This window comes from Barbus barbus (genome assembly GCF_936440315.1).
Source record: "Barbus barbus genome assembly, chromosome: 27".
NCBI classification, from domain to species: domain Eukaryota; kingdom Metazoa; phylum Chordata; class Actinopteri; order Cypriniformes; family Cyprinidae; genus Barbus; species Barbus barbus.
In genome coordinates, this window is record NC_136755.1 from 948,355 (window position 1) to 972,252 (window position 23,898).

Below are 23,898 nucleotides of genomic sequence, written 5' to 3' on the forward strand. Positions count from 1 at the left end.
TGGGTTAAGGTCTGTAAGAAAATAGTGGACTGTACCAAAAGGAGAGCTGTAGGTGTATCTACCGTAGGAATCTCCTCTTAGTCTGCCATTGACTATGTACCTAGTGTGCGACACAGATGAAGAAGATGTGTGCCGCTTTTGTTTGTTGTTTTATCATAATTGTGTCTTCGTGTGTGTATAGGTGGGGGAGGACGTCACCTCCAGGCAGGTGTTTGTCCCCCTGAGAGTTAAGTGTGTCCAGTTCTTCACCTGTTCTGGCGTTTAGGTCTCCACAGACCAGTACGCTTCCCTGTGACTGGAAGTAATTCATGTCTTCTTCAAGAATGGAGAAACTGTCTTCATTAAAATAGGGAGACTCTGCTGGAGGGATGTAAGTGGCACATAGGAAGGTGTTTTTCTCTGTTGCAGTGACTGTCCTATTAATTTCTAACCATGTATAGAGTTGTCCTGTTTTAGCTACTTTGACGGCATGGACAAGATTTGATCTGTACCAAATAAGCATCCTCCTGAGTCTCTTGCTTGTGTCACTCCAGGCAGTTTAATAGATGGGATGAGGAGTTCTCTGTAGTCTTTGGGGCAGCCGGTGGGTCCATCTCTGCTCCAGGTCTCCTGCAGGATGAGGATGTCTCAATTCTTTATTTCTGAGTTGAAATCTGTGTTTCTGCTTTTGAGGCCAAAGGTAGATGATCTCAGGCCTTGAATATTCCAACTTGATATTATAAATGCTTTGTTGTTCATAGGGTCTAAGTTTTGTTGATAAGTTTTGACCTATGACAGTAGGTGTGAGCAGATGAGGTTGAGTCTCTCTCTCTCACACACACACACACACACACACACACACACCATAACTCTCTCAAGTATCAGAGGATAACATTGAGGCACTATGGCACATAATACCAGAGTGAAGTGGGAAATTCTGTCTGTTATTCTGATTTTTCTGCATGCAGGTGTATCTGCTGTATATAAGTTACTCACAAACTTGTGGCATTTGTGTCCCTCATATATGATATGTCAAATATGACTAATTATGAATGACCAGTACCAATCATTTTTAAATATACCAACAAAACTCAATGAACTACTATTACCTTTAGTCACTTTTTAGATATCTCTGTCCCTGCAGCACAGAAGCAGTCATGAGTAGCACAGGTATATCTGTAGCAATAGACAACAATACATTGTATGGATCAAAATTATACATTTCTCTTTTATGACAAAAATCACTAGGATATTAAGATCATGTTCCATCAAGATATTTAGTAAATTTCCTATCATAAATATATCAAAACTTCATTTTTGATTAGTAATATGCATTGCTAAGAACTTCATTTGAACAACTTTAAAGGAGATTTTCTCAATATTTAGTTTTTTTGCTCCCTCAGATTCCAGATTTTCAAATAGTTGTATCTCAGACAAATATTGTCCTATCATAACAAACCATACATCAGTGGAAAGATTATTTATTCAGCTCTCAGATGATGCGTAAATCTCAATTTTGAAAAATTGACCCTTATGACTGGTTTTGTGGTCCAGGGTCACATGTTGAAATATATCAGCAACTGTGTGCCGTCCCATCAGGATTTCACAGATATATATTTAAGAAGCAATATCTAGTAATTTGGTAATATCTGATTACATCTAATTAAAAAAAAGGTTGTGGGTTCGCTTTGGATAAAAGCATCTGCTAAATGCATAAATGTAAAAAGAGACTTTGAAATATTTGTTAGAAAAATGGGAGAAAAAAATGAAATAATAAGGGAAATGTTTAAATGTTCACAAAATGCACATCAAGTAAGTTTAAGAAACTGAAGCCATCAGGCTGCACACATCAGTGATGTGTATATATATATCTACACTGGTCGTAACCGCTATGAAAACATGGATTCTTTTTTTTTTTGACTGAATTTGTCTCAGCTTTTCTCAAAAATTGCAGATAATATGTATTTGTATTAAATGCATTCAAGTATTTATGTAATTTCTCCTGCCTGTAAATATTTCAAATAATTATTTCATGTATTGACAGATTTAACAGGAATATTATTGTCTGTGGTTGTAATGTTTGTAATCGTTGGGAAGACTCTCTCTCTGATGTGTCGCTAGAAGTCTGACTTTGAGGCGGTTCCTGCACTGAATCTGGGGGATCTGGACATCACCACAGACGAGTTCATCCTGGACGAGGTGGACCGTGAGTTCTGCGTTTCTCTCATCGGCCGAGTACACCAAGCGCAGGCCACTTATTTACATAACTCCCTAATAAGAGCCTTGTTAACGGTCTTTTTCAGTTCACATTCAAGCGAATCTGGAGGATGATCTGGTGAAGGAGGCGCTCAAGGCGGTGAGAGGGACGCTGGTCTGCTGGCGTGTGAGTGTGTGAGGATGATGATGATGATGGTGATGAAGGTGTGTGTTTGTGTGGATCTGCGGCAGTACTCTAAACAGGTGGAGACGGAGCTGCAGCGCATCGAACAAGCCTCAATCAAGGACTGTATCCATGCTTCAGTAACAGGATCACACCGAAACAGATTCAGTGTTATGATTCTGCATATAATGCTTCTGTCAGTGACCCTTAACAGTAGCGCTGGTGCAGATATCACAGAGAGTCAGAATATAGCCTCTTTACACAACCAGATCACAGCCTGCGACTCCATCCTGGAGGTGAGTGCATTCAGCCTGCATTACAACTGAACTACCTGTGAGCGGAAAATAACATGCTTTCTAATTATACTAACTAAAATTCAGAACAAACTTGCAATATATTATTATATTATATATCCATATTTGAATGTTTTTACTCATGACAGATGTTCTAAAGCATATGCTGTTGCTTCATAAATGATTTTGCACACTTAAGGGCCCCATGAAATCAACTGACAAGCTTCGTTTTATTTTCTTGGCATATATCTTAATTAGAGATGCACCCATTGTAATTTATTGGCCAGTTATGTTTTTCGTGTAAGTGTGACCAGCCGATTCTGATTTTCTTTCTAAGAACTATAACTAGCCAAGTTTCCATCCAGTTTTTGCGCAGTTTTGTTATCGACAAAGAGAATGTGTGAAAAATAATACAAATAAAAACTTGTGAGATTTGCTGTCTTCAGCCTGTTTCCATTCAACTGGCCTTTTACAGATCAAATGGTGCGCATGATGACGTCATCTCTAAAAAAACCGAATTTGGCGTATTGCAAAATAAAAATTGCCCTTGAGCTGTTTCCATACATAATTTCACCTATCACGTAAATTATAGGCTAGTAGCCTGTTTTTCATTGGAAACAAAACCTGTTTCCTGTTATTAAATTGTATAGGCCTACATTTAATTATTTTTAGTGTCATGAGTTTTTTATTTTGTTATAGATTTAGATCAACAACCAATAATCATAAACGGCTGCAGTTGTCTTATTATTATTTTTCTGATTAACGTTTATAGGAAATAGGAATGGTAATTTTGCTTATTTTTTTTATTTCTCCTAACCGACGGTCGTTAAGCCATATTAACCGTTAACTGACAAGATCATGTTAAATTACAATTAAATTAAATTTAAATTGATAGGTGGCTGTGACCCATTAAAAATACCTACATTTGTTTTCCAGGGAATAATTTTATACACCAAAAAGCAGCATAAACAACATGAACGTGAGGATTCACGCACCGGCTTCTGCGAACGGAGGACAAACTATTCTTTGAATTAATAATATGAAATAACCTGCGTAAGTTATCCGAAGCTGAGCGAGATTTAATGAATCCTGTTTGGTCATGATGAACTAGCCTGTTCATACATTTCTCTAGACGACGAGATAGTACTTTAGCATATAATTTAACATCAGTCCCTATCAAAGAAAGTGGCCGGTAACTAGAACAGGAAGTCGGATCTTTATCTTTTTTTAACAAGAGAGAAATAACAGCTATATTAATGGATGGGTGAAATGAGCCTTGAGTAACTGAAAAAATTATCATATCTAACACGAGGGGGCCTAAATCAGACCAAAAAGTAGCATACAATTAGATTGTAATGCCATCTATGCCTGGGGATTTCCCCTTGTTCATAGATCAGATTACTGACTCCAGCTCCTGAAGAGAGATCGGTTCTGAATCTGACAGCCTAGGACTAGATAAATCAAGGTTGGACAGAAAAGATGCAAAAGAGTCAGGGTCACCATCATTTGTTCTCTCATCTCCCCTGTAAGAAGATCCAGTTTAGAGCATAGAGACTGAACAACGGGCATGTGAGAAGCGAACTCGTTCTGCATCGCCGTCAGCTCGGCTCTTAGAATGTCCCGTTCGCCATCTTGTCCATCATATCGCTCGCCGTCGGTGGCTTGGATTTCTTCTTAATCGGAGAAGCCGATGAGACCACTCCTGCTGTTTACGACTGCATGCCATCAGGGAAAGCACCACCAATGAATAATACTTAAAACGGAAAAATCAGCAAAAAGAGGCCAAACGTACGGAGCTGTACTCGAGTGCGACGAGGTTCATGAGCGCGTCACGTGACTCCAATGATACTTTCAAACATGAAACCAAACCTCCAGTATGTGGCAGCAAGTGACTGTTTTACTGAGTGAATCCTTTAGTCCTTCATTCAACCGATTTGTTCAAACGGCTGATTCATTCAGGAACGAGGCAAGTGACTGTCTTTATGAATGGGCCACTGAATCATTGACTCACTCGATTCGTTCAAAAACATGGATTCATTCAGTAACGAAACACCGCTGCGTTGCTCAGAGACGCAAAACACTTCTGTTGTAGCTTTGATTGGAATGATTTTCATCAGCGAAATTGAGCAAAAACAGGCAGTATTGGGTCTAAAATATAAGTCACTTAATTTGAACGTCCTCTTTATTTAAGCACTGTTGTATAAAATCACATTGCAAGCGTGTTGATATCCAGGGAAACAACTGGATTGTGTAATGTCTCTAATCATCTCTAATCTTAATTAAATACTAAAGTTATTTCAGTTCATTTCCAAGGCAGCATGTTGCATTTATATTTAGTTTAATTAGATGTTCTAATAACTAAAACTGAAGTAATTTTTTTTTTTAAAACAACAAAAACATGAACATTTTGATTAAAATCAAATAGAAAATATTCACAAAAACTACATTGGACCCTTTACACAAGATGACTGTCATCAGCATCATAAATCCTTGAAAGTTTTGTTTAATTAGATTTTTTTTTTTTTAAATGTATGTACATTTATAACACTATACTTTGTATTATACCACCTATGTATCTAATCACAAAAAAACTAGTTAACGCTAACGCGAGGGTGTTTCTAATGCAGCGTCTATGGGAGGGCCGGTAAATCTGACATCCTTCTCTCTTCTGCCTGCCGTTATCAGTCTCTCTCAATTTTATTATTTTATTGAAAGACATGAAAACACTATCTTGGAGTTTTTCTTTTGCTATTTGAGCAAATGGTAATGCAAAAAATATATTTGTGGTACTCTCCCATTCACTGCTCATAAATATATCCCAACTATGACGACTGCAAATGTGGAAAAGGTCCACAGTGTCTGATTGATAACACTGGCTGAAGTGTTGCTGGGCTCTGTGAAACACGGTGTGCCTCTGCGTTCCTCTCTGTGCAGCGCATGGAGGGCATGCTGAGCAGCTTCCAGAGCGACCTGTCCTCCATCAGCAGCGAGATCCAGACGCTGCAGCAGCAGTCGGTCAGCATGAACCTGCGGCTGAAGAACCGGCAGGCCGTGCGCAGTCAGCTCAGCCAGCTGGTGGACGAGCTGGTGGTCCCCAGCACCATGATCTCGTAAGAGCCTCTCATCACAGGCAGAGCCTTCCCTTCTGAGCCACGCTGTGAGCAACTCTCTGTGTGTGTGTTTCAGTGTGATTCTGGACAGTCCTGTGACGGAGCAGGAGTTTCTGGAGCAGCTTCACGAGCTCAACAGCAAGATCAACTATGCTAAAGAGCTCAGCTTCAGAGAAACCCTCGCCTGCTCCGACATTCAGGACATCGTAGATCGCCTCAAAATTAAAGTGAGAGCACATCACAGGTGGACTGATGTGATGATCCCATCGTTCTCGATGGAAGAGATGCGTCAGGTTCTGATTCTGTTCACAGGCCGTCTCGAAGATCCGTGAGTTCATCCTGCAGAAGATCTACTCGTTCAGAAAGCCCATGACCAACTACCAGATCCCTCAGAACACACTTCTCAAGTACAGGTACACAGTTACACGGGAGTGTGGATTAACATGCACTTATTAACATGCACTTTAACATATATATATATATATATATATACGCATGCAGTATTGAACAGGAAAAATTGTTCTTAAAGAATGCAAAATTGGTCTTTGTCCCTGCACTTTCAGTTCAACCCAATTATGCTGTGCCATTCCCACTTTAAAACAAGATTTTTCTCACATAAAGGATCGTTAAACACCAAAATAACATGAATGCAAAGGTTGCCACAAAAAAGTTTTGAAAGAGAAAGGTCATGGGTTATTATTAATTAATAATCATAACCTAATATTTGTCATCCACTGGTCTGAATGTTTTGGGTCGAGCGTGATCCCTCTTTGGTAGTCCCACAGTTACAGCCCTGGTTCTGACCTGCGATTAACAGAGCCTTTCTGAAATGTAAAAACAAAAATTCAAGAGTCCTGCTATTTCCTGAGACTGAAGTACAGTTGACACCATCACAAATAAGAATAACATCTAATGGAAACACTAATTGCACAGCATTTAAAATATTATCTCCACTTTTAACAATTGACCCTTTCTCGTTTCTGAGAAGCGCGGTTCTGACTCCGGATGTGTTTCTGGTCATCTGCAGGTTTTTCTATCAGTTCCTGTTAGCCAATGAGAGGACAGTTGCTAAGGAGATCCGGGACGAGTACGTGGACACCATGAGCAAGATCTACTTCAGTTACTTCAAGTCGTACAGCAGCAGACTGCTAAAAGTCCAGGTGACATGCTACGCTTCACACTGACTGGATGAGTTTAGATTGAGACATGCAGTGTGTTCATTCGTCTCTAAACCTCATGTAAACAGGCTGTGGCTGGTCACTTTACATGCTGCTCAAACAATCACTTCGTGTCTAACTGCACAGTTCTTGGCCAGAATAGGCTTTAATGCAAAACACCTGTTGCGTGAAGCTTTAACTAGAATGTCTTGCAGGTCAAGACAGTTGAATCATTTTGATTGCAACTCTATTTATGTATATGCATATGTATTTTTCATTCTCTCTCTTGTTGTCAGTATGAAGATGTTGCAGACAAGGATGATCTGATGGGGGTGGAGGACACAGCCAAGAAAGATATCCTTCAAATCTGACCACAGTCACATAGAATTAGCACATCAGAGAGGACACATTTCCTATTTACACTTCAAGATGAATAGGAAATTCAAGACAGTAAACATATTTCCTTTTGAGTTTGGTGGAGAAAGGCGTTTGCTTTTCGCTGTAGCTTTATAATGTGGTTGATTTCTTTAACTGCTAAGCAGGCTTTTTCTCCAAGCCTTCTTTCAAGAGTAGGAACACAATTTTCACTCTTGGCCAGAGGGGGGCGGTATTGAGTCCTGCGGAGCTGGAGGGGCCCATTCTGATCCCACACGCCGCTCAGAGAGGAGACTCCAGAGTGAGACACTCATCTTCTGCTTTACAGCTAACCCTAATTCAACTCTGGCTAACTCGTCTAACACTGTCAGTGCGCGGGGCAGCAATCATATTTCAGGTCGTTTCAGACTTCTTTTTTTTTTTATCTGGCAAAATGAACAACAAAACATCCCGGAGACTTCCATGAAGCCGTATCTAGAGACCAGAGCATCATAGTAACATGCTAATGAACATAGCCATCGTGATTTTTGCAGCCTAACGTGACTCTCAGAAATTACAGCAATGTTTGCAGCATTTTTTTGTTTTGCTGTGGAAACCCACCAATAATCAAGATGTGCTTAGTGTAAATACTGAATTTGTAATTATAGTCCCTTGTACAAAAATGCAAGCTTTAAATTCTGTGACTGAAATCCTGGAGGGTCTGACACACACACTTATTCTCCGTCAGTGTTTGTGTGTATTACAGTAGCAGTGTAGTTTGTGATCTGTCTCTCTCTGTCTCGGTCAGTACCCATACGAAACGCTCTTCCGCAGTCAGCACTACGCTCTGCTGGATAACGGCTGTCGAGAGTTCCTCTTCCTCTCGGACTTCTTCATGGTAGCCGGAAACTCTGCTCTGGATTTGTTCAACAGCATTATGGGAAAAACACTCAGCATGTTCCTGGTACAGTCATGCTCTATTACATGATGTTGTCATGTCTGCAGTGTTTTAGTAATGCAGTTAGCAAACAAAAGGTACAACCACCCCAAATACCCTAGTAACCGCCCTAGCAACAACCACAGGTACCCTTGTAACCGCATAGCAACACCCTACCAACCACCCAGAGTACCCTAGCAACCGCATAAAACACCTTAGCAATCACCCCGGGCACCCTAGCAACCACATAGCAACACCCTAGCAAGCGACCTGGGTACCTTAGCAACACCTTAGCAGCTACCCAGAGTACCCTAGCAACCATATAGCAAGATCTTAGCGACCGCCCCGGGTAGCCTAGCAACCAGGTACGTTAGCAACCGCCTTAGCAACCACCCCAAATACCCTAGCAACAGCCTAGAATACCCTAGCAAGCACTCTGTATTATTACATTTGTAATAGTTTTTTATTGAACATTGTCCCATTGCATGTTTGTCCCTTTTCTCTGTCTGTAGAAGAATCTGTCCACATACCTGTCAGACTGTTATGACTGTATTGCGGTGTTTCTCTGCATTCACATCATTCTGCGCTTCAGAGCCATCACAGCCAAGAGGAACATCCCCGCGCTCGACAAGTCAGTCCCGCTTCATCACAAACATGCACAGTCTGTAGAGAGCACGCTTGTCTGCTCTTACTCTGTCCAGTCCTGAGAAATGTACAAAATGAAAATTCACCTGTTGTCTAAATCCATGATATTGGTCTTTTTTTTTAACAATTCATCCATGCATATGTTAAATTTCTATTATAGTCAGGGCTTGACTTTAGTGGATTTCAGCTGTGGCGGGTAACGCAGTCACTCCCACTAGCCACACTATGGTTGAATTGTATATATTGTAACAGTTAATATCCACATTAATGTTTATCTGGGGCGAGTGAAAGAGAGCTTTACTTGTCCAACCGGACAAATAATCTGATTAAAGCGTCTAACTATGGAAGCGAAATGTTGATAAGAATGATCCTGATTTCATTAAATTTGGCATAAACGGCGATTGATAATGGATGTATTGACAATAACAAGGTAACGTAACTGCACACTGAAGAAACAAATTGTTTAAATGAATGACTCACTCGACAGACATGTGCTGCCACCTACTGGCGGTTTACTTTTACATTTAAAAGTAGCCTATCATTGCATTTTTCTAACATTTCATATTTGTATATTAAAAACTGATTTCAAGCACTAGGCTCATAACATTTATGCAGTTGTAATTTTGCGTTGTTAATGCATCTCAGCATCGTTAAACTGTCTGTGTAAATGCATCTAAAAGCCATTCACTTCAGCTGCTTCCGTTTCTTCTTGCAGTTGAAAGATCGATGTTGTCGATATCATTTGATTAGTAACAGCCTGTTTTAGTATGGTTTCTATTTTGGTTTTCAAAACTAATGTGAGACCAGTGAGGCGCTAATTCGGCGAGAGAAGGTGCCAGTAAAAGGTCCGTACACCATACTAATCAAGCAATTACAACTGTTTATTGTTGGTACACACAGCTGATATCAATAATACTGATACTGATCAATAAGTAAATGCATAAAATGATGATAATCAAATCATAAACACATTGAAGAAAGATAATCATAAAACCAGTGCATAATATAAGAATGATCATGAATAAATGAATAAAAGATAATATTCGTGAATGAATAATACACTAACTTGAGCATACACTAAAACTAAAACCCCCAAGCAAAACATCTCTTACACAGCCCTATAGCATCTTCTTATAATGACTGATATGATTAATAAAATGTAAGAATTTGATATGAAAGATGACACATACATACAAGGTTAGGGAAAAACTGCTGTTTATATAGGCAAAAAATTTATAATTAGTATTCTGTAACTTTAATTATATAAAATGTAATTTCCCAGCAACAAAATTGTGGCCATTGAAAAAGCATTTGGAAAACCACTAGCTACAGCAAAAAAGTTTGTCAAGCACTGATTATAGTTGCATATTTTTGACTTTTTTTATGCCTTTTATTGGTTAGGGCAGTAGGGCTGGGAGCAGAGCCTGTGACTCTATTGGCACCAACATGTGTTGATGTTTTTTTTACCTCATAATTTTTAACCAGAATCTCATAACGCAACCCAATCAACCCACTTAATCTGTGAACTTTGCTGGGTATTGCTACCAACTCACAAGCCTGTTTGGCAGGTTGACAATCTTAAATGATGTTGTATTAGTCTGCATGCCATCAGAGCCAGTCCTGACATGAACAAAACACAAAATTACACTCGAGATGAGACGAGAGGCACGGTTTCAACATGTTCTCACTCCCTGTAGGTGTCCTGTGTTGCATGTCCAAGTATTTTGTCACCATGCAGACATCAGGCATGTCCTTTAGGCTCTTTAATGCACCACTGCTGGGAAACCCATTGCTTTCCATGGGAAACATATTCGGTTGGCTTTTTTAATAGATGCCAGTGGTGAAGTGTTTTGTGAGGAAACGGTTGATTGTTTTTGCATTGACAGGCTGTTCGCTAGTCTTCAGCATGCTTAGCTTTAAATATTCATTTCAGAGTGAGCTATAACAAAATACATGCTGTTTATAAGAGAACTCGATGAGATTTTAGCTACAGGTAAAAGAGCTTGTGACATGCTCACACCAAAATAATAAATAAATAAACTTTTTTTTTTTGTCTTGGTAATGTTTGTGTATGAATGGCGTGTGTGTGTGTGTGCAGGTACTGGGAGACTGTGCTGGAGCTGCTGTGGCCCAGATTTGAGCTGATTTTGGAGATGAACATCCAGAGCATTCGAAACACTGATCCTCAGAAACTGGGTGTGCTGGACACCAGACCACACTACGTGTGTATCCTCTCTCACACACACACACACACACACACAGAGACAGACAGACACACGCACGCACGCGCACTCACACACACACTCACACGCGCGCACACTCACACACAGAGAGACAGACGCACACACACTCACAAACACACACACACACACACTCACACTCACACCAGGGTTCCCACACTTCTTGAAAGTACTTGAAAACAAACATAGGTCCTTGAAAGTGCTTGAATTAAATTTAAAATAAATTTAGTTTATGGCGCTATTTCAAAATTGTCCTATATGTGCTGTCAAAGACAGAACGAAACGGAACAAATAATTGGGGTGGAGATGGGGTAGTGCGGAAAAAGCTTAGCGTGTGTTGATGTGCAGCCTAGAGTTTTCTTGAGCCGCTCCGCTGAGTGTCTGACCATCACCGCCCGCTCCCGCAACGTGTGTGTGCCGCTCCCGCAAACAGTCTAATATTGTGTCATTTTCACACTATTAATAAGTGAAATCACATCTGAATGAGCGCTCGCAGTTCACTTTCACTTTCGATTACACGATCATGCACACTCTGTGTAAAGTGAGCACATCTTTACAGTGCGTGAATAATTATTAGACACGTTCATATTCTGATCATATTTATTTCCAAGAACATTTTACCAATTCTAAACCACGTCAATCTTAATAACTACTATTAATTTTGTAATGAATCATTTATAAGTGATATATAATTGTCCATGAAGGCTGGAAGTGAAAAACTCCTTATAGTCACGTGTGCAGAATTATTAGGCACATTTTCTTTTACAGATAAAATGAGCCAAAAAAGAGATTTAACTGAAAAGTCAAAAATTATTAAATCCCCAATGAGAAATATTCAAAACTAATGCAATACAGAAAAAGTTAAGACATGACCATTGGTTACAGCGGGGTTAGACAAAAACAGGTGGAGAAGATCAGACACACGGTAACTGCAAAATAATTCAGAATTAATGTGAAGAATTAGGTGTAAACCATCAAACATTTAGTCTCCAGCGCCACCAGTTTCCAGAACTGCAACCTTCCTGGAGTCTCCAGAATTATAAGATATCAGGTTCTCAGAGACTTTGTGTAAAAAATCCTAAAAAATGACCCTCACTTAATGAGAATAACATGCTGAAGTGTTGTTAAATACATGAAGACTAATTTTTATAGGCTTTATAGACAGATAAGTTGAGAGCAGTGTTAATTTTGACAGCAAATGTTTTAGTTTTAGTCACAGTCTTTTGACTAAAATGCCATATAGTTTTAGTCATATTTTACTCATCTGAGTTGTTTTTAGTTTTAGTTCAGTAAATATCATAAGATTTTTAGTCGACTAAATCTACAGTAAATTTAGTCGGCTAAAATCTAATGGGTTTAGTTACAGTGCATTTATTAAGCATTTCTCTAAAATTTCCAAACTCATTATATAGGTTTGATATTGTTTTTTTTATCATGATAGACTGCAGTTTAACTGCGGTGACACACAACATGCCTTTGATCAAATTAAATAAAAGCACTTCTCATAAAGAACAAGAATATGGTCTTCTTTTGAATGAAATACCGATGGTTATATAGGCTAATTATGCATTCTTTATAACAACTTGTTTACCATTCTTTCAAGCAGACATATTTATTTCTATAAATAAATTTAGATTAATCTTTAGGGTTACTAAAGTTTTTCAGTCAAGAGCAGTGAGTGAGTGAATGTCTTTCTTTAGTTGCTTGATTAACATCAATGACTCGGACAATAGCAACTAAATTAGGCTGCTCTTTAAAACCGAATGCACGGTGACGGATGCAATGTAGGCCTACTGATACACGTTCTCCCTACTGTTTACGTTCACAGCTGTGTTTACGTGAATACTCGTCAAAACGGACATTTCGACATCATTTTGTGTGTATTTCTCCGTTCATGCGACGTGAAAGAGTACTCACGTGCTGTGAGACGCGCTTTCTGTGTGTGTATGCTTCAGTGTCTGCGCTCAGAAAACAGGACCGAATTGAGTTCTCTCTTGGGTCGTCAGATTTAACCATATGTCTGCTCTCCTCTTACTCCCACATATTGACATTTTTAATGTTTTATGCGCCGTGCAGCAAGTGTATTTTAGCTTATGTCCTGCCGGTTCATATGTTTGCATCTAACCTTCTATGCAGCAGATTCCTTCTGAATGAATCTCTTCCCAAATTGTCCCTCCCTAACATTTTAGATTAGATAGATTTGTCATAATTTTTGTCATTCAAAAATAGTTTGCATTCATTATCGTCTCGTTGTTGTCAGTGAAAAAAATGTTGTTGATGAAAATTATGATAAAGTATTGGTCAACTAAATTAACTCTGGTTGAGAGTGACTCTTGATGGACCAGCACCACGATTCTTAATCAATCTCTGCAAGACAGAGTTTTCAGGATAGGAGATGGACTAAAAATGAGCTCCCAAACTTACTGCGACATGGAGCTAAGGAGAAAATGGAGAACTTGAAAAATAAGAAAAACTGCTTAGTGGAACGCCTTTACAGTTTAAAAGCAAATAGAAAGTCCTATTTTTAATTTATTTTCTTTATATTTATTTGCAGATTTGCACATGTACAATGTTTAAAATGTTCATGTTTGAGCAGCTGCATTCCTCTAGGCCAAAGATGAAAAAAATGGGATTTACTAAATAATTTTGACTTGAGTTGTTTATTAATGAGTAACGTCTCTATTGAGAGAACATGCTAATTTTTAATGTTAACAGGTTTACAGTGTTATTACAACATTTAACCACTTTTTATTAATTTAAAAATTGTGAAATTCTTTCAAATTTAAATCTTGTACAAGAACTACAGCAAAAAACTGTTTTGTTTTTTGTAGTTTGCTGTTTTTCTAAAAATATTTTAGAAATTGTATTTGAATATTACCAGTATTAACTTCAATGGATTTCATTAAATTCTTCGAACACGACTACTCAAAACGGTCTAAATTTATGAAACCTACACATTCAAAACATTATTACTCTGAAATTTTTAATGTAAATGTTAAGTGTAAGTAAAATGTTTAGGTCTTGACACTACATTCGCTGGCGTGTGAATTTGACAGGTGCTTAATATGAAATAAATGGTGCTTAAAAAGTCCTTGAAAGTTCTTGAATCTGGTGTTCATGAAAGAGTGGGAACCCTGTCACACACACGCACGCACACTCTCTCACACACACACACACACACTCAAACTCACACACAGACGCACGCACGCACACTCACACACACACACACACACACACACACTCACACACAGAGAGACAGACACGTACTCGCACACAGAGACAGACGCACGCACACTCACACACACACACACACACACACACACTCACACACAAACAGACAGACACACACGCACATGCATGCACGCGCGCACACACACACACACACACACACACACACACAGAGAGACAGACACACACACACTCACACACAGAGAGACAGACACACACTCACACACAGAGAGACAGACACGCACACTCACACACACACACACACACACTCACACACAGACAGACAGACAGACACACACGCACATGCATGCGCGCGCGCACGCACACACACACACACTCAAACTCACACACAGACAGACGCACGCACACTCACACACACACACACACTCACACACAGACAGACAGACACGTACTCACACACAGACAGACGCACGCACACACACAGAGAGACAGACGCATACACACACACACACTCACACACAGAGAGACAGACACGTACTCACACACAGAGACAGACGCACGCACACTCACACACACACACACACACACACACACACTCACACACAGACAGACAGACAGACAGACACGTACTCACACACAGACAGACGCACGCACACACACAGAGAGACAGACGCATACACACACACACACTCACACACAGAGAGACAGACACGTACTCACACACAGAGACAGACGCACGCACACTCACACACACACACACTCACACACACACACACACTCACACACAGACAGACAGACACGTACTCACACACAGACAGACGCACGCACACACACAGAGAGACAGACGCATACACACACACACACTCACACACAGAGAGACAGACACGTACTCACACACAGAGACAGACGCACGCACACTCACACACACACACACTCACACACACACACACACACACACTCACACACAAACAGACAGACACACACGCACATGCATGCACGCGCGCACACACACACACACACACACACACACACACACAGAGAGACAGACACACACACACTCACACACAGAGAGACAGACACACACTCACACACAGAGAGACAGACACGCACACTCACACACACACACACACACACACTCACACACAGACAGACAGACAGACACACACGCACATGCATGCGCGCGCGCACGCACACACACACACACTCAAACTCACACACAGACAGACGCACGCACACTCACACACACACACACACTCACACACAGACAGACAGACACGTACTCACACACAGACAGACGCACGCACACACACAGAGAGACAGACGCATACACACACACACACTCACACACAGAGAGACAGACACGTACTCACACACAGAGACAGACGCACGCACACTCACACACACACACACACACACACACACACACTCACACACAGACAGACAGACACACACGCACATGCATGCACGCGCGCACGCACACACACACACACACAGAGACAGACACATACACACACACTCACACACAGAGAGACAGACACACACTCACACACAGAGACAGACACGCACACTCACACACACACACACAGACAGACGCACATACACACACACACACACTCACACAGAGAGAGACAGACACACACTCACACGCACTCACACACAGAGAGACAGACACACACACTCACACACAGAGAGATAGACACACATGCACACACACACACACACACATTTTAGACAGAAATGACTCATGCTCATGTTGTCTTTAGATTTAAAATTGAAACAACAGTTCTTCCAGTTTTATTTATATTCCTAAACGCATATTAGACCTATTGATATGTGAAACCACATCTCAGTATGAAAAAATGGTAACACTTACAGTCTTGTTCCACATGTATATACTATTATTGTAATTATAATAACAGGGTAATAACTAGGGACTAACCCTGAGCCTACCCCTGAGCCATGTAGGTACCTGATATTACCCACAATACCCAGTACTTTCTCAGGTAAGAACACTGTAAATACAGCAACTGTGAAATAAAGCGCAGCCCTTAGTTTGTTTCCAGCATCCTCCGATGAGAAAATCACCCTGTCACTGTAGTTATGAACAAAACATCCACTCGTATCAAATGGATTGATATGTTAAATTTCATACTTTATTGATATTGTGATTGCCTTCAGCGTACAAAATATGTATGTTTTTTAAATGTAGGCAGGAAAAACTTTTCTTCATATGCTCGATTCAGAAGTGTTCGGGTCGAGAATTCAGCTGAATTCAGTAGAATATAATTCCCTCCATAGAAATTAGATTAGATTAGATTAGATTCAACTTTATTGTCATTTATGCAGAGTACAAGTACAGAGCTAATGAAATGCAGTTAGCATCTAACCAGAAGTGCAAGAATATAGTGTTTTATATACATATAAGTGCAGAGTAAATGAAGATAAGATTTACAGAATGTACAGTGGAATTGCTATATACAGTATTGAGCAGAGTATATACAGAATATAAAATAGGAATGCAATGTAGGGATTGTATGTACATATGAACAGAGCAATGTAGATTATATAGATTACAGATTATATATACACATTATGAACAGCAGAAACGTGAGAACAGTGGTAATAAATAAATACAGCTGGATGAGTGTGCAAAGTATTGATAGAACAATGTATTCTATGCAAAATAGCAGTAGTGCAATATTTTAGAAATAGTTTACTGTGCTTGTACAGTAACAACTTTAGACAGTTTATAGTGTAATGACTTTGACAATGTGCAGTCTGTGCAAAATATGAGTAGTGCAAATGCATGTGTGTAAAGTACTGTGACCAGTGCAGTAATAAGCAGGTGCAGGTTAGATTGGTGGTGTGGCGTTCAGAAGTGTCACAGCCTCGGGGAAGAAGCTCTTCCTGAGCCTACTAGTGCGAGAGCGTAGGCACCTGTAACGCCTGCCGGATGGAAGGAGGGTGAAAAGTCCATGGTTAGGGTGAGAGGCATCCTTGATGATGTTTCTTGCCCTGCCCAGACAGCGCTTATAATAAATGTTCTCAATGGAAGTTAACTGGGTGCCGGTAATCCGTTGAGCAGTTTTCACCACCCGCTGGAGTGCTTTGCGGTCAGATGCGGAGCAATTGCTGTACCATACTGAGATGCAGTTCGTGAGTATGCTCTCAATGGTACAGCGGTAGAATTCCACAAGGATCCTGGGATTCAGGTGAACTTTCTTAAGACTCCTTAAGAAGTAAAGGCGCTGCTGTGCCTTTTTGACCAGAGTAGAGGTGTTATGGGACCAGGTGAGGTCATCAGAGATGTGGATGCCAAGGAACTTGAAACTCGACACACGCTCCACTTCAGCTCCGTTGATGTAGATGGGTGTGTGTGCATGACTCCTAGTCCGCCTGAAGTCCACAATGATCTCCTTTGTCTTCTGGGTGTTTAGCTGTAGATTGTTGGTGGCACACCACACAGCCAGGTGCTGCACCTCATCCCTGTAGGCTGACTCATCGTCATCCTTGATCAGACCTACCACCGTGGTGTCATCTGCAAATTTGATTATGGTGTTGGAGCCATAAACAGGAACACAGTCATGGGTGAAGAGGGAGTACAGGAGAGGGCTCAGTACGCAGCCCTGTGGCACGCCGGTGTTCAGGGTGATGATGGAGGAGGAGAGGTTATCTAACTTGACGGACTGAGGTCTGTTAGTCAGAAAATCTAGAATCCAATTGCAGATGGGTGTGCTGATTCCAAGCTGGCTGAGCTTGGAGATCAGCTTGGAGGGGACTACTGTATTAAATGCAGAACTGAAGTCCATGAACAGCATTCTCACATGTGTGTTTTGACTGTCCAGGTGGGTGAGGGCAGAGTGAAGCGCTGTTGAGATGGCGTCCTCTGTTGACCTATTGTGGCGATAGGCAAATTGGAATGGGTCTAGTGTAGCAGGGAGACAGGATTTTAGGTGGGATGCAACCAGTTTCTCAAAACACTTGGCAATGATGGGGGTGAGTGCAACAGGACGGAAGTCGTTAGGGACCGAGGCAGTGGAGTGTTTCGGTACTGGTACGATGGTGGAGGTTTTGAAGATAGTGGGGACAGTTGTTTGGGCCAGGGACAGATTGAAAATGTCCGTGAAGACCTCAGCTAGCTGCTCCGCACAGGCTTTAAGCACACGACCAGGTATTCCGTCAGGGCCAGCTGCCTTCCGTGCATTCACCTTACGCAAAGTGGAGTAAACATCTGATGTGGAGAGTGTGAGAGGCAGTTCACTGGGTTGATGCTCAGCTTTGAGTGAGATCTCCTTATTATTTTGATCAAATCGAGCATAAAAGTGGTTGAGCTTGTCTGGGAGGGAGGCAGAGCTGGAGGGGGGCACAGAGTTAGGTGGTTTGTAATCCGTGATAGATTGTATGCCTTGCCACATACGTCGGGGGTCTGAAGAATTGAAGTGTTCTTCAATCTTCTGTTTGTGTGTGAGTTTGGCCTGGCAGATACCCTTCCTCAGGTTGGCTCTGGCTGAGCTGTAAGCCTCCTGGTCTCCAGACCTGAAGGCTGCATCTCTTGCTTTGAGCAGGAGGCGAACCTCTCTGTTCATCCAGGGCTTCTGATTGGGGAAGATTTTTATTTTTTTGTGTGTAGTCACTCTGCTCACACAGCTGTTGATGTGCTCCATGACAGAGTTGGTGTACGTGTCAATGTTAATCTGAGAGTTTGTGGTGGCCTGGGCAGCAAACTCACTCCAGTCTGTGAGCTGGAATTGATGTTGAAGAGTGGAGTCAGCACCTTCCAGCCAGATTTTAACAGTCCTTGTTGTAGGTTTCACACGTTTGATGACCGGGGTATACTTGGGGAGCAGGAACAAAGAGAGGTGATCAGACTGACCCAGGTGGGGGAGGGGTGTGACTTTGTAGGCATCACTCACATTAGTGTAAACGTGGTCCAATGTTTTATGTCCTCTTGTAGTGCAGGAGACATTTTGATTAAATTTAGGGAGAACAGATCTAAGAGTGCAGTGATTGAAGTCCCCAGCAACAATAAAGGCTCCATCCGGGTGCAGGGTTTGTAATTTGCTAATAGCAGCACAAAGTTCTTTCATAGCCACGTTAGCATTAGCGTCCGGAGGTACATAAACTGCAGCAGCAACAATGCAAGTGAACTCACGTGGTAGATAGAATGGCCTGCACTTGATAATCAGGAACTCCAGCTCAGCAGAGCAGTAGGTATCAACAATGACAGAGTCTTTGCACCATGATTTATTTACATAAATGCATACTCCACCACCTTTGTTTTTACCAGAGGTTGCTGCTACTCTGTCAGCCCTGAAGAGAGCACGTCCATCCATATGCACCACACTGTTTGGGACATCGTTGCAGAGCCATGTTTCAGTGAAGAACATAACATTACAGTCCATAAGCCATTTCTGTGTGAGGGTCCAGATCTTTAGTTCGTCCATCTTGTTCATCAGAGACCGTACATTGGCAAGGAAGATGCTGGGCAGAGTGAATATGCATAAAACAGCCTTTTAATGAACAGAGTAGAATAATCCTGGCTGATAGTAAGACATGCAAACGTAACAGAAAGCCAAGCTGGACACGAGCACAGCTGGTGTCCACAAATGATGCTCAGTCTAAAAAGAAAGGCTTTTATGTTTAGAGACTCGTGTGGCGTTCTGTCCCTGTGTCATGTGAACGAGTGAAAGCCCGTGACTGGTGTGTTTCTCCTGCTGTTTGTGTAGATCACACGCCGCTATGCTGAATTCTCCTCTGCTGTCGTCAGTATAAACCAGACCTTCCCCAGCGAGAGGACCATCGCTCTTCTGGGACAGCTGCAGGTGAGCCTCGTGGCCTCCAGCGCACATATTCACAAAACATCTTCAGGCTAGAAGTAGCTCATAACTCACTGATTTAGGAGAAAATCTTAAAAATAACGTAGGACTTTGAGCTCTAAGAGTATTTGAGAGTGTTTTAGCACTAAAACTAGCTCCTAAATCTGAGAAAGGTTAGGAGTCGTGAAGAGGAGACCTAAGCCACAAACTATCCTAAAACAGCTGTTTCCGGCAATCTTCCTCAGAAGGTGAATGTTTCAGTAACGTTTGACGATAACGAGCTTTTAAAAGGTAGCATTGTTTTTGGAGTTATCCCATCTGCAGATTCTCCTTTGATTATATGCTTGTTTTCATTCACCAGCTGTGCTCGTGTCCAGCTTGGCTTTCTGTTACGTTTGCATGTCTTACTATCAGCCAGGATTATTCTACTCTGTTCATTAAAAGGCTGTTTTATGCATATTCACTCAGTTTATGTGAAGCATACAGGCTGACAATTAGCTGAACATATACTTGTTCACTTAGCCTGCATTTGAAAATCTTGATTTGAATGTGGCAATTAACATTTTTATTTTTGAACCTTTATTTGAATATGGCAACATGATATCGCGCTCTACAATATCTCTATGAATTAAACTATCAGCCAATCACTGTGTGCGTGGTTAATAAGCATGCTGACATCACCCATAGCAACGAGGTAAACCCCGCCCCTTTACTCTGAGCTCAAGACTTCTCTCTGTTCCTCGGCACAAGTGTGTCTCAGCAGCTCTTTGAACAGGTTTTAAGAGAAAAGCTGTCACTGCTGTTCAGGATGAGATGAAATGTTTTGTGAATACGGGCTGATGTTCGGCTCGTGCTGACCGTGGGTGTGATCTGGTTTCAGGTGGAGGTGGAGAACTTCGTGCTGAAGATGGCGGCCGAGTTTCCCTCCAGACGAGATCAGCTTATCTTCCTCATCAACAACTACGACATGATGCTCGGCGTGCTCATGGTGACGCTCCTCACGACACACCGCTAGCACTGTGCTCTAGCCCAGACCATATCGTGATGTGTGTGTGTGTGTGTGTGTGTGCAGGAGAGGGCAGCAGACGACAGTAAAGAGGTGGAGGGCTTCCAGCAGCTGCTGCTGGCCAGAACTCAGGTCCGGAGCACCAGCTCACACCGCCGCTCCGCGTGAGTAGCTGTGAGTAGCTGTGTGTGTGTCGCTGTGTAACAGGAGTTCATAGAGGAGTTCATAGAGGAGATTCTTTCTCCTCTGTTCGGAGGGATGATTGCATTTGTGAAGGAGAGCGAGGCACTGATGGAGAAAGGGCAACTTGACAAACTCAAACACGATGAAGGTGAGTGCTGTGTTCACTCTAAGGTTTATGTCAGACTGCTTATCTTGTGTCTTTTATTGTGATTCCATTTTGAGGTTTCTTTTTTCTTTTGTTTTTAGGATAATGGGCTAGGTCTAGGGGATCATGTGATGGAAGTGTGCGCTCTGCAGGTCTTTTGAATGGTTTTTGTAAAATACTCCATAATGTCAAATCATACATCGTTAAAACAAACAATTACGATATGATCGCAGACGATATATATCACACACCCCTAGCTAGTTCAACGCAAAATTGTGTCATGATTTTCTCGTGTCATTCTAAACCCACGAACTTTCATTCATCTTTGGATCGTATTCTTTCATCTTTTTTGTCCATTATTTGAAGATCCACATTACTAAAATTCTCATGCTTCACAATTTCATGAAGAAGTCCAAATGAACGGAGCAGTTTAATCTAAGTTCTCTAAAGATGCACAGCAGGTTTTTATGATGACGGTATAATATTTCTATGCTTTAATGTAGAGCATATCAAATATGGCAAACAGAAGCTCAAACGCGTTTGCTTGATGAGCCAGCGAGGTTTGAGCTTCTGTTCTGTTTGAAGATTTTGATTCAGTGGATGGACAAAAATGATGAGAGATTACAATATATTAATTTGTGTTGTGAAGATGAACAGAAGTCTTGTCAGTTTGGAATGGAGTGAGGAAACGATGACAGTGTCAATCTTTAAATGGGTTTTTGTTGTTGTTGATTTTTGTTTAAGCTGTGGTGTTTTCTAGTTTAAATGGTTTTATTTTGTGTATTTATTCATTTATTTATTTTTCCTAATGCTGCAATGATTGACAGTCACCTCATCATTACTGAAACAGTTTAAAATGCCACGGTTCACCGCTTGCACTTCTATGCAAAAGTTTGGCTCTGCAAGATTTTTATTATTGCTGTTTCAAAAGAAAAAAAAAAAAAACCTAGGATGAATAAAATATGAAATATGACAGTAAATGCATTCATAATGTAACCAGTGAATTCTGTCTGATCTAAAATGCCGTTCTTTCTGTTAATCTGTGTTCTGCTCATCAAACAAATCCTGAAAAAAAGCAATTATGTTGAATTAGAATTTATTGAATATTTCACAATATTAGTTTTTACTGTATTTTTGATCAAATAAATGCAGCCTTAGTGAGCAGAAGGGAATTCTTTCAAAAGTGTTAACCTTGCAGACCCCAAGCTTTTGAGTCCTATCGCGATGTTTCCATGAAAAGATGAATGCACCCAGCAGCACAGACGGAGGGGTTATTGAGCGTGTGTGTGTGTGTGTGTGTGTGTGTGTGTGTGTGTGTGTGTAGCTCGTATCACGCAGCTGGTGCGGGCTTTCTCCAGCTCGTGGAAGCAGTCTGTGGAGGCCTTGAGTCAAGACGTCATGCGCTCCTTCACCAACTTCAAGAACGGGACCAGCATCATTCAGGTACAGCCTCACCAAATAAAACATTGACAGATCTGGTGGCTCATAAACGTGCTGACCAACCAACGAACGCTTGTCTTCTCAGGGAGCGCTGACCCAGCTCATCCAGTACTATCATGGTTTCCATAAGGTCCTCTCCCAGCCGACCTTCCGCAGTCTGGCAGTGCGCTCTGAGCTCATAAACCTCCATCATCTTATGGTGGAAGTCAAGAAACACAAACCCAACTTCTGAACTCGTGCAGAACCTGAGACTCCGTGCACACAATCAGAAAACAACACATTTTCCTGAGAAGCAAAAGTAGGAAAGAAATGAAGGAAATCTGTACTCGGTTGTGAGTATCATTATTGTGTCACTGGCAGATTTTTATTTTTATTTGTTTTACTTCTGAATAACAGTGCAAACGATCTTACAATCTTAAAACATTTTTGCTTATCAGGGAAAAGTAACAAAGATGTTTTTGTTTTTCCTGGAAATCAAGGCATTAAAAGTATGAGATTTTGTAGTAAAGGCTGATTTTCAGTCGACGTAAAGGAGTGTTATGAGCATCTTTTATTTTGGGTTTGCTGATTATGGGCTCTTTTTTTCATTAGATGCATTTGTAATTTCTACTTTAATATGATTTGAATTCTTTGAATGTTTCATCTGTAAATTCAGTTGCAGCTTCTCTCAATGTTTTTGTGTAAACGGGTGTCTTTTGGTTTTTCTGACGTCTCTGAAAGTGTGTTTGCACTGTTGCTGTATTTAAGTTATGACAAAGAAAAGCATTCCATGTCTCCAAATAAAAGATTAGATTGAAAGTCTCTGAAAATGATCCCATCATTCTGTCAATCCGTTAAAGCAGAAAAAAAAGAGAGAAAGGAATGTTTTACTAAAGAGAAAATTGCTAAAAAAAATGCTAATCTTTACTAAAAAATACTACTACAAATGTAATTGTCATAACCAGCCACTTGTATTTAGCTGTAGAAGTTATCACGTCAGGGTCAGTCGATCTCTTCTTGACATCAAACGTGTGATGTCTAATAT

At 41.0% G+C, this 23,898-nt stretch overlaps 1 protein-coding gene across 1 annotated transcript; it reads left to right on the top strand.

Annotated features, from left to right (window-relative positions):
* The first annotated feature begins 2,418 nt into the window (after positions 1 to 2,418).
* On the top strand, positions 2,419 to 23,677 carry LOC306847260 (vacuolar protein sorting-associated protein 52 homolog). Its single transcript, XM_079381108.1, has 17 exons — positions 2,419 to 2,485; positions 2,588 to 2,655; positions 5,587 to 5,762; positions 5,839 to 5,989; positions 6,075 to 6,175; positions 6,790 to 6,922; positions 7,216 to 7,273; positions 7,462 to 7,595; positions 8,082 to 8,237; positions 8,723 to 8,841; positions 10,954 to 11,077; positions 20,011 to 20,106; positions 20,981 to 21,088; positions 21,173 to 21,238; positions 21,314 to 21,437; positions 22,759 to 22,877; positions 22,960 to 23,677. The coding sequence occupies exons 3-17, from the start codon at positions 5,590 to 5,592 to the stop codon at positions 23,104 to 23,106; spliced, it is 1,809 nt and encodes a 602-aa protein (XP_079237234.1). The 5' UTR covers positions 2,419 to 2,485; positions 2,588 to 2,655; positions 5,587 to 5,589; the 3' UTR covers positions 23,107 to 23,677.
* Positions 23,678 to 23,898: the final 221 nt, after the last annotated feature.

What these genes read in the sequence shown, in the direction of transcription:
- LOC306847260 (XM_079381108.1), top strand. Translation starts at nt 5,590, where the DNA reads ATGGAGGGCATGCTGAGCAGCTTCCAGAGCGACCTGTCCTCCATCAGC. An exon ending in TGGACACCAGACCACACTAC is followed by an intron (nt 11,078 to 20,010) that starts GTGTGTATCCTC and finishes CTGTTTGTGTAG; the next exon opens with ATCACACGCCGCTATGCTGA. An exon ending in CTCTTCTGGGACAGCTGCAG is followed by an intron (nt 20,107 to 20,980) that starts GTGAGCCTCGTG and finishes ATCTGGTTTCAG; the next exon opens with GTGGAGGTGGAGAACTTCGT.